The sequence below is a fragment of the Nomascus leucogenys genome, chromosome 1a, assembly GCF_006542625.1.
Source record: "Nomascus leucogenys isolate Asia chromosome 1a, Asia_NLE_v1, whole genome shotgun sequence".
Classification (NCBI taxonomy): domain Eukaryota; kingdom Metazoa; phylum Chordata; class Mammalia; order Primates; family Hylobatidae; genus Nomascus; species Nomascus leucogenys.
The window spans coordinates 22,047,122-22,059,316 of NC_044381.1; the positions used below are offsets into that span (position 1 = coordinate 22,047,122).

Below are 12,195 nucleotides of genomic sequence, written 5' to 3' on the forward strand. Positions count from 1 at the left end.
TTTTGGAATTTGGTGCCATACATCTGCTCCAGGAGAACCTGAAAACATTCTTGTCCTTCAGAGAGGAAGAAAAGGAAGATTCTTCCATTTGGTGAAGAACTGTGAAGGTCTCCTGCTTCTGGCAGGCTGGGCGAGGTCATAGCTAAGCGTACAGAGAAAGCTGGAGAACATCATCCTCAGTGTCACTAGTGAAAAGGTTGGCAGGGCCACTGGTGGGATGCAGCTGGCCGGGCCTTGTGAGCCTTCACTCAGCTGTCTCAGCACTTTCTTGTTGTGAGACTATTACATAACCAGGCTAGGATTTTCAGTTTTTGTACTTATCTCAATTTTTTTTTCCATTTTGTTCACTTTCTGTTCTATTTATGGATCTCAGATAATGTCATGACCTCAGCACTTCTTTTGTATTATAATGGAAATTAAACACTCCGAAAATGAAAGAAATCTCGATCTAACAGGATGTATTCATCCGAATGAGAACCAATGTTGAAATAAAAACCTGTCTGAGTCTCAATCTATTTCTCTTAAAATTCTAATAATGATACTTAGAGGTTTTATCTTAGATGTCATTTTTACTTTCTTTTCTTTTTCCTTTCTTTTTTTTTTTTAGATACAGTCTCTCTCTGTCACCCAGGCTGGAGTGCAATGGTGCGATCTCTGCTCACTGCAACCTCTGCCTCCCGGCTTCAAGCAATTCTCCTGCCTCAGTTTCCCAAGTAGCTGGGATTACAGGAACCTGCCACCATGCCTGGCTAATTTTTCTGTATTTTTAGTAGAGGCAGGTTTTCACCATGTTGGCCAGGCTGGTTTCAAACTCCTGACCTCAAGTGATCTGCCTGCCTCAGCCTCCCAAAGTGCTAGGATTACAGGCGTGAGCTACTGTGCCTGGCCCATTTTTACTTATTAAATTGCACTGAAATACACATTTCCTCACCTTTCTCCATTTCCCTTTTAAGGGGCTAATGCACTAGATTCGATTTCTTCCACCTTTCTTTACAGGAGCCACAGATCACAATCTATAGATCACAGGGCATAAAACTGGCATATCAATGGTTAACTCATCCAGTTGTCTTCATTCTGTCACTAAAAATGAGTTCACTGCATATATGGGACAAACAATGTGCTTGGCAATGTGGATTCAAGGATAATAAGACAGGATGATGATTGCCCTCCAGGGAGCAGAAGGAAGACATTAAAGACATGATTATGATTAATTAAGCACTAGCATTCTCAGTGCAGCCAAGAGGAAGTACTGAGAGTAAATCAAGAGGGTAGTTGGGAGGCAGCAGAAAGCTCCACTTTCTGACAAAATCTGTGACTCTTAGCAAGTTAAACATCAGATTTTCGTTTCCTCTTCTGAAAAATTGAGAATATTTTAGTAGTTGTCATATTAGAAACTGTAAAGATTAAATGAAATAAAGTTTGGAAATTACTGGCTGAGAATCTGAACATGATAAATTATAGTGATGTGGTTTGGCTGTGTCTCCACCCAAATCTCACCTTGAATTGTAATAATTTCCACATGTCAGTAGTGGGGCCAGGTGGAGATAATTGAACCATGGGGGCGGTTTCTCCCATACTGTTCTCGTGATAGTGAATAAGTCTCACAAGATCTGATGGTTTTATAAATGGGGGTTCTCCTCCCTGCACAAGCTCTCTCTTGCCTGCCACCATGTAAGACATGACTTTGCTCCTCATTCACCTTCTGCCATGATTGTGAGGCCTCCCCAGCCATGTGGAACTGTGAGTCAATTAAACCTCTTTCCTTTAAAAATTACTCAGTCTTGGGTATGTCTTTAGTAGCAGCATGAAAACAGACTAATACAGATAGTAACCTTTAGTATAAATATAATCTATATAGTTTGCATTTGTGAACTATATAGAAAATATATATATATATATACAAACAACCATGTGTTTATAATCTGTATAGTACATATTCAACCAAGTCCATCCAAGAAAAGCTTTGATTTCAGCTCCCCTGACACTCTCAGGGTCTTGCACACTGGTGCCTCCTAAATGGAAACTCTAGGAGAGGAAATTGTAAGACTGGAAAATATTTTAAAGAAGTTTATTCTGAGCCAGTATGAGCAACCATATCCTGGAGAAACAGTTTTAAGAGGTCCTGAAAAAGTGCACCCAAGGGGGTTGGTTTATAATTTGGTTTTAGACATTTCAGGGAGATACGAATTGCAGGTAAAATCATAAATCAATACATGGAAGGTATACATTGGTTTGGCCAGAAAAGGCAAGACATCTCAAAGCGGGGATTTAAAAGTCACAGGTGGGTTTCAGAGATTATTTAGCTGGCAATTGGTTGAAAGAGTTAAGCTTTGTCTAAAGATTTGAAGTCATTAGAAAAGAATGCTTAAATTAAGATAAACGGGTCTGCAATCCGCCATGTGATACTATATGAGAGTTAGGTTAGAATGTAAGCCATATTTTACTGGGTTAATTTTTAAAAATCCATTTAAGGAGATTTTATGGTTTGCAGTGCATGACTCAACTCTTGCCTTGCATGGCCTTAGGTCTTGCGTGTAATTTGGTATCTTATTGCCACAAAGAGTCTGTTTTGTCTTATTATCTCTCTTATAACATTAATGGTGGCCAGTTTGTGTTCAAACTCCAAAACGGAGGGGGATAAAATGAGGCATGTCCAACCTGCTTCCCATCATGGTTGAGAATTCAGTTAAGGTTTTTAGGGGTCCCATTGGCCAAAAGGGGGCGTGTTCAGCCAATGGGTGGCTTAGTATTTTATTTTTAGTTTTAGTTTATAACTATATATCTCTATATATGTAAGTATATGTAGTATATATACTTACATTTTATATATTATGGGTATTTAAATATATAAATATGTACATGTTATAATTTTATATAAAGTATATGCTGAAATATATAAATATGTTATATATGTCTTTAAATGTACAGAAACACACATATGAAATAGATCAATATAAAATATATATCCTTTATATGTTTAAATATATATACTTAAATTATCAACTCAAATACTATTTTAATACAATATTAAAATGGGAAATTAATGCCTAAACATCCATGATGAGGCAAAGATCAAAATTTTAAGTAAAGGAAGGAAATGTAAGAAGACCCTGACGGTCTTACAAAGGAGAGGGGCCAGTGTAACAAATTGTGGCAAACTCTACTCAGACTATTATAAAATTCTTACCCTAGAAAATAAAAAGTTCTGACCGCTCCCTCTACTCCTTGTAGGCAACACTGCTCATTTCTCTTTTCAGCAACACAGGTCAAGGCGGGGTCCTGAAGAAGGCCTTTCAGTAAACCAAAGTTAAATAAAATGATCTCAGTGTCACTGAGTCACCGGAAATGTCAGACATGCGACTTCTCCCAGATAAAACAAAGTAGGGATCTTGAAAGCATTGCTGAGTTTGCTTCCTTTAAAGCTAGGGAAGTAAGATCACAACATTCTTGTTTTGGTATTAAGTATTTAAAATAATGCTGTTGAGTTTTAATATACCTGAATTATGGTTTCAGCGACGTTGGCGTCTGAAGCTGAAAGCTTAGCTCCTGGTACACCCTGGGGCAGGCACGGGCGCCTCTCTCCTTCTGGCCCGGTGCACGGCGTCCCTAGTCCCGGGCGCTCCCAGGACCCGTCCACTCGCCCCAGGGTCCAGCGTGTCCCCTTCCCCAAGACGTCCCCGCCCCGCGCCCCCACACAAACGGAATCCCGAAGATTAAACCCGTGCGATCTCGAGCCCTCAAGTCCCAGAATCAACGGGTCCTTCTGTAAAAACAAGTCTCGCTGAAGTCTCTATGGGAAATAAAAGCCCCAAACCCAGGGGAAAATCCCGAAAATAAAAGGTGGCCCTGCTGGCTACCTGAGGAAGATGTCTCAAGGGAGACCACGGCGGAGCTGCCTCCTGAGCAGCAAAAGAGATTTTTTTACTCAGGCTGAAGCTGCACAGAGTTGGCGCGATAAGCCGCGACGACGTTTCCCTGGGGCTGCCGGAAGCCCCGAAACTCAAACCTGCGGTCCCCAAATCCTGGGCATCAGGAAAAGCCGTTCTGGCGCCTTGCTGCGGCCGTGGTGCGCAGCGCTGCGAGCTTTGCGCTCTTTGCGTAGCGGGCCCGCGCCGCCTCGCGGCCGGCTAGTGAATCTCTGAAATCACAGTAACCTACACCTCCCTGATAATGGCGGAAGTCAACATGCTCTTCTCCAGCGCTGCCTGCTCACTTGGCAGGGACAAGTCTTGGAGCCATAGCTAGAAAACAAGGAAGGCAGGAGGAAACCGCAGTGCTATTCACACAGCTGAAAAGTATCCCCTCTCAATCATGCCTAATGACAGAACCCACTTCAAGTTTTCTAGGAAACGAGGAAATATCACCCAAATCCAGAAGACAGGAGACATCCGTTTCCACCGTCAGCTGCTCCAACAGATCTTCAGCCTCTTCCCCAGGGACGACACACTGGCTGTTTAGCATAAGATCCTCCTCAATTAACGACTCTCCAGACTTGATCACAGTCTGGAACGACTGCAGCTGACAAAAGTAAATTTCTACAAAAGTAGAAAATCTATCTTGTCTTTATTTAGGAATTGCTGTCTGGAAATATTTCCAAAGAATCATTCCCTATGTGAAGTAAAGGGAATAAGACCTCTGTGCCTGGGAGGTTGTCAGAGGGGAAATTGAAGGGTGCTTTTCCCTCTTAACAATCCTCAAAGAAAAGACAGCAAATAAACAAGAAAGTTATTATATATTCATGACTCTCTCTTATCAATTACATTATTGTTTCCTGAGCCAAAAAAGCAATGTCATCTCAGATTTTTTAACCAGCTAGGAAAATCTGAAACCAAAGTCAGTAGATTATATCAAAATTATATTGTGTATTACAAATTTATAAAAAATGTTTGCAGAAAAGAACATGTATTCGTTTCTTAAGATGATCATTTATAATTTATCTGCTTAAATCTTTGAGGGGTATTTGCTGTTTCCAAAGTTGGAAATTTAATTTTTGATGGAAAAGTTTCTTCAGGATAGTATTTTAAAAGACTTTGTCAGTTAAGTTGATGAGAGTTGCTGTAACAGATAAATAGAAAACAATTAGTAATTAGATCAATATGCAAATTTACTTTTCTTTCCTATAAAACCTCAATGCAGGAGTTCCTGCTTAGATGAGTCTGGTTGGCTATTCAGGGATCTGAGTACCTTTTATTTTGTGGCTTTGCTATCTTCAACATATAACTCCAAATGTGGCTGTGGTGCTTGAATCTATTTTAGTCAATTGCAAAGGTTAAACTGTGTGGTATATCAAGTGGAGATGTTTTCACAGGCCAAGATGTTACAGGGCAAGTATCTCTTCCAACCAAATTAACTTGGCCTGGATTTATTCTCATAGGATACCAAGATGCAAAGAAGTTGTGAAAGGGAGTCCAATTGGGTGACTAGTAGTAAAAGAAGGCAAGTTCTTTGAATAAGATTAATCTTCATTTTTATAATATTTGTACAAATGCTATTTTTAGAGGAAAAAAAAACCAATGTTTTTGCTTGCATATTCTATTAAAAACTCTGTTCCAAAATCTGATTTCACAATTCAAACCCAGGGAAGTGGACACAGATGTCATTTATTAGAGTTTATGGCATCATTGACTCTTTGAAAGAAATGGTTAAATTGGTTCCCAAAGGCATTGGCTAAAGTTGAAAAAAGGCCAAGAGTATGGGATAAGGCCTTGGAACACATCATAAAATTGAAATTTTTTCCTTATTGTCTGAGGAGACAAGAAAACTATGACAGGTATCTCTGCAGATACTTGAAGACCACTGAAAGAAAAGTGGAGAGTGAGTCTTCCATTTGTCCAAGTCATTATTTCTCATTCAGATATTCTAATTATTAAAAATACAAACTTGAAAATGGTTCTACAAGCAAGTAGCTGTTCTTTCTTTGAATATTCCACATAATTTTCAATGATAACTTCCAATGAAGAACCTTGAAGAATTTACAAGTTATCTTTTGATTTATTTTCCTTTCAAATTATGTATCTAATATGCATTGGTAATATTCTTTCCACTAGTTTTATAGTGATTACTCTTTTTCATGAATATTGGCTGAGCTCCTGAAATGATAGGGACTGGGCCAAGATGCCAGGGAGCAAGACTGGATAAGATGATGTGTCTGCTCATAAGTATCTTATGGAGTCCTGATAAAATATTCTAAAGAGAAAATTGGTCAGATCACTGAAGGCGACATCTGTGACAGCAAGAAAAGAGAAAATTATAACCATGCATAAAGAAGAATAAGAGCACTACCAGGCAAAAACATCTGACCAAGGACTCAAAATCCAAAATCATGGTTTTTTCACCTAAAGAAGCACTTTGAATATTACATGCCAAATTTTGGAAATCAAACAGAAATGGACCTCACTATCGCATGGAAAATGGATGAAGATAACAAGAAGCAAATGGTCATTCATCTATTTTTTGTATGAGGAGAATCTTAAAAAATCACTGGATAAGGTGACATAATTATCACATTATTTAAGACACACTCAAAAAAATGGAAGGCCAAACGGAAGGAGTAAAGGCATAGTTTGCTCCAATTCTATGCCTATTTTTAGCAAATATCTTTCCACCTATGCAAACACATTATTTTTTTCCAACCCCATTTCTTTAGTTCTCTCCATATATTGCCCATCATGTTTACCAAGTTTCTCAAAACAAGTGGTAAAATTAACTCAGCAGCAAACTCTGCTGGCCTGCAACATAAAAGGCATCAACCAGCTGGCAAGTCGGGAGACTCAGAGACTTTGGTATCACAGTCCTCCTCCTATAATACACTGGACTCTCTTCATTTCTCCAGAATACCTTCCATTCCCACTTTTAATCCTTTTAGTGAGCCCTTCTAGATGTGGTTCCCCTGCACTCTAAGCCTTAGTTCATTGGTTTAGTTCTGATTTAGCTCATGTCTCTAGCTTGTCATTACTTAGTCTTAAACTTGTGCTAAGATAGAAATCTAAGGCCTTATGGATATTTGAATAAAAGGATAGAAATATGTAGGTTTTTACAGAGTTGTTTATGAATATATTACTAGGGTGAACAAAGATTTTTGCAACTACATTCAAGTTTATGAATATACATTCTCAAGAAAACAAAACTAGTATATAACATGTAAATAAATTGGGGCCCATCTTTATCATGATGTAACATATCAAGCATAAACAAATAGGGCTTTTCAGTGAAGGAGAGGGTGAAGGAGCTGAAAAGAAAGACCATGATCTTCTTTATGTAGGACCGTACTAAGAAAACATTGACCGGGGTTTAGAAACCAGCTCTGGGTCTTATGGCCAGAAATAATTCCCAGGGAACATGTAAGAAATGAAGATTTAGAGTCAGATGTTTTGGGTTCCAACTGTAGCTCCACAACTCAATAGCTCCCTGTGCTTCTGGGTTTTCCTTTTGTAAAAGAGGATAACAGTACAACCTGTCAGTGTCTGCTTTGGTCACTGATATCTCTAGCAACTAAGTAGGGATGAGCATATAGTAGATGTTCAATAAATATGAAAATGAGGGTATTTCTCATTGAATGAAGTGAAAATAGTTTTTTAAGTGCTACGAACAATATCTGATTGATAACGAACATGATAAAATTTAGCAACTTTTTATTCTTATTATTAGTGTTATCATTATTGTCCTTTTAAGTCAAGATAAGTTTCCTTTGAGATCATCTATTCCCTGGCTTCTTGTTAGATAGATATATTAGTCAGAGTTCTCCAGAGGGACAGAACTAAGAAGATATGTTTATATATAAGAGGGAGTTTATTAAGGAGAATTGACTCACATGATCACAAGGTAAAGTCCCACCATAGGCTGTCTGCAGGTTGAGGAGCAAGGAAGCCAGTGGTGGATCAGTCCGTGTCCCAAAACCTCCCAAGTAGAGAAGTCAACAGTGCAGCCTTTAGTCTGTGGCCAAAGGCCTGAGACCCTGTTCCAAATCACTGGTGTAAGTCCAAGAGTTCAAAAGCTGAAGAACTTGGAGTCTGATTTCAAAGGCAGGAAGCATCCATCAGAAAGATGAAGTCTAGAAGACTCAGCAAGTCTCCTCTTCCATTTTCTCCTCCCTACTTAATTCTTGCCATGCTGGCAGCTGATTAGATGGTGCCCACAGTGACTGAGTGTGGGTCTGCCTCTTCCAGTCCTCTGACTCAAATTTTAATCTCCTGTGGCAGTACCCTCACAGACACACCTAGGAACAACACTTTGCGTCCTTCAATTCAATCAAGATAACAATGTTAACCATCACAACAGATAACACGAAGTACATTGATCTTCTGAGTTTATCTGTCTACTAGTGGAGAACTTAAGATAATTATATTTGTCCATTCTACAGAGAGAATATTGTGCTCTTACAAATTTGCCTTTCTGGTGCACAATGTCTTGTGTTTGGTTCATCACCCTTAGCTGTCTAGTAAGGCTGAATTCACTAAAGCTGAAAACACCCCCTTGGACCAGTAATGATTACTTTTCTTTGAGCTCCTACCCATTTGCTACCTTTGATCTACATCTCTTCCACCATTTTGCTTCTGCTTTTCCCCACCCCTTAATGTCCATCTAACCTGGGCTGAATATCCAAGTTATATTTTGTTAGTTTTTTTCTCCAGTGGGATATTACTTCCATTCTTACATTTTTATCACATTTAGGTATACATATGTTTTCTTTTTGTTCTCATTTATTGGGATGCAAAAAGCAACAACTTTTGCTTTCTGTGAAAAAGGAAATGAGGAAGATATCTGGTACCTTGCATGCTGTGTACAACAATTGTACACCTCATTTACTTTGTCATACTTAGATATTATTATTTACCTTAGGAAACAGATGGCTTTTTTATTTTATAAGAATGAACTAGAATTGGGATGTCCCCAGGTTCTTTGGGAAATCTAAACATTAATGCAAAAATTGTTTTGAAAAATATAATTGATGTTTTCTCAATTGTGTATTCTCATTGGGCATGATATTGCTCCTAAGGGTACAAACCTTAGTTCTTGTGGTGTGAACAAATTGTAGATATTATATTCGTTTACGGCCCCTCAATGCTGAATTCTAACAAAACCTTATTCTTTAGTATTTATTTTCTTTCACTTGGTTTTCTTATGTATTACATGAAAAGATTGATATTGAGTTCATGGGAGATACACAAAATGTATGTGAGATTAGTGCCACAAACCAATGTGAAATAGATGGTTGTCATTGGTGGACTTTTCACTATGTGCTCAATCTCAGAGTCATATCATGTGATGTGGTCTCCATCGGCATATGAATGGGCTGTCATTGGCTGTCTTGGGTATGTAGCTTATGTTTGATCCTCAGTGCTTTGAAGTGGATTATACTCTTTTATACAAATGTTTTTATTTCATGATTAAATTGTATAAAACTTTTTCAAACAATAATACTTATAGCAAGTGCTGAAAAGAAAAATATGTTGACTATATCTGGAAGAAAATCTAGCAGTTAGTGAAGGTAAAAATTATTTTCTATATGAAGCAAAACTAAAAATTAAGTATAATAAATTAAATGTTACAGGAATAATTTAATTTTAAATAGCCCCTTAGCAGTTTTGGGAGATTTTTAAGTATTTTTATTTTATTGATATTATTATATTACATATTTTATATAAGTATTTTTATTATATTGGTATTATATATTTTCATATATTATAACTTTGCATGTTTCACTTGATTCATTAATATTTATGTAAGTATATATACTAGAAGTCACTCAGCAAATAACTTTTATAAAGTTAAATGCCAATAGCTTTTAAATTTAACTTTTGGTATAAAATTTTTACTTAATGCTGCATTGCATAAAAAAGTAAACTGTCCACTTTGTTTTTTAAAGCATGGATAGGAATGTAGTACATCCAAATATGCACATAATATATCTGTGTTATTAAATTATCAGGAGGGGTTTACTTAGAAAAAAATTATCAAACAGGACTCTGGAGGTTGAGAAAGGGAATGCAGTAATGAAAAGAAAACTGGTTGAGAAACACTTTCCTAAGCCCATGTAGAGAGTACATAAAGGAAAGCAAAAACAGAAGTAGAAAAAAAAAATGTAGTGGCATTCAGAAAAGGGAAACGAGTATGTTCTCTATATAAGGCCGTGTACAAACCAAAGTCTTCAGAGATCCAGGTCGAGGGTCATCCATCTGAACCAGCTCAGCAGCATCCACAACATCTACAATGGCCTTGACCTTTTATTTACTGGTGGCCCCAGTGGTGCTCAGCTACAAGTCATTCAGCTCTCTGGGCTGTGATCTGCCTCAGACTCACAGCCTGGGTAACAGGAGGGCCTTGGTGCTCCTGGCACAAATGAAAAGAATCTCTCCTTTCTCCTGCTTGAAGGACAGACATGACTTTGAATTCCCCCAGGAGGAGTTTGATGATAAACAGTTCCAGAAGGCTCAAGCCATCTCTGTCCTCCATGAGATGATCCAGCAGACCTTCAACCTCTTCAGCACAAAGAATTCATCTGCTGCTTTGGATGAGACCCTTCTAGATGAATTCTACATCGAACTTGACCAGCAGCTAAATGACCTGGAGTCCTGTGTGATGCAGGACATGGGGGTGATAGAGTCTCCCCTGATGTACGAGGACTCCATCCTGGCTGTGAGGAAATACTTCCAAAGAATCACTCTATATCTGACAGAGAAGAAATACAGCTCTTGTGCCTGGGAGGTTGTCAGAGCAGAAATCATGAGATCCTTCTCTTTATCAATCAACTTGCAAAAAAGATTGAAGAGTAAGGAATGAGACCTGGTGCAACATGGAAGTGATTCTTACAGACTAATACAGGAGCTCACACTTCCACAAGTTATGCCCTTTCAAAGACCCTTGTTTCTGCCATAACCATTCCATGAGTTGAATCAAATGTGTCAAGTGTTTTCTGGAGTGTTAAGCAACATCCTGTTCAGCTGTATGGGCACTAGTCCCTTACAGATGACCATGCTGATGGATCTATTCACCTATTTATTTAAATCTTTATTCAGTTAACTATTTATAGGACTTAAATTAGTTTTTTTCATATTATATTATGTGAACTTTTACATTGTGAATTGTGTAACAAAAGTATGTTCTTTATATTTATTTTGCCTTATTAAATTTTTACTATAGAAAAATTCCTATATTTATTTATTCTTTAAAATTGAACGCCAACCCTGATTGTGCAAACTGATTAAAGAATGGATGGTACAATTCATTTATCCATGCTTATTACATTCAAATTATAAGTAAAAATGAACTTTGTCTAAATTAGCTTGTATGTTGCCCTCAAGATATCTAGGTGAACATGACAAATACAATTCCTGCTCTCTCGTATCTTTGTTTTTTGTAGGGAAAGAAACCTAAAAACAGTAGTCATACTTAATATCAGTTATGTCTAATGCTATAATGAGAAGAAAGAACCAATGAATTTATCTCCCCAGAAGGCAGACCAAGGCATGTGAGGAAATAAAAATAAATGCAGAAGTATCCTCTATATGCTAACTGGCAGACATCTAAGTGCAAATGTGAACTGCCAGCTGCATATATGAGTTTGCAGTTAATAAGGAATGCAATTGCTAGATGTTCATATGCGGTAACTGAAAGCCCAGAAATGGAGGAGCTCATGTGGGGAGAGAGTGTCGAGGGAGAAAATGGCTTAAACGTGATTTTGAGGACCTTCCACACTTAAGAAAGGAAAGAGAAGAGCCACAAAGAAACAGATGGAAAAGGCCATCTGAAAAGAGTTATCAGTAGATTCACAGAAGGTATACATTGAAACTGTCCACTACCTGGGGAAAATAGACGGCACTGGCAACCTTATGAGAGTTATTATGGTTCAATAAATCAGAACAAACCATACTGTAGCGGCTGGAAGTATAAATAAGAGAAGTTAGTGACTCTGAAGAGGGCAAACAAATAGGATGTGATGGGGAAAAGAATGTGAGTTACTTTTTCTGTGCATAGTATTTCTTTTGTTAATTTTTTTTTCTGGATAGATTTCATGTAACTGATGTACTAGCAAATCATATTAATATATTTAATGTATTATTTTAAATCATGATATATTATTTACAATTATAATTTATTATTGTTTTAATTAATACTACTTTGGCCATCAGTAAGCTGCCTAGTTTCTGCTAATTTGTTAGGGAGTAAGAGATAACTAATTCAATCCTTCACCAAAAT

General features: G+C 37.7%; 1 protein-coding gene across 1 annotated transcript; it reads left to right on the top strand.

The window, feature by feature from the left end:
* Positions 1-10,155: 10,155 nt before the first annotated feature.
* On the top strand, positions 10,156-11,216 carry IFNA8 (interferon alpha 8). Its single transcript, XM_003260364.4, has one exon. The coding sequence runs from the start codon at positions 10,210-10,212 to the stop codon at positions 10,777-10,779; it is 570 nt and encodes a 189-aa protein (XP_003260412.1). The 5' UTR covers positions 10,156-10,209; the 3' UTR covers positions 10,780-11,216.
* The last annotated feature ends 979 nt before the right edge of the window (positions 11,217-12,195 follow it).

Coding starts and splice junctions, on each gene's coding strand:
- IFNA8 (XM_003260364.4), top strand. CDS start 10,210: ATGGCCTTGACCTTTTATTTACTGGTGGCCCCAGTGGTGCTCAGCTAC.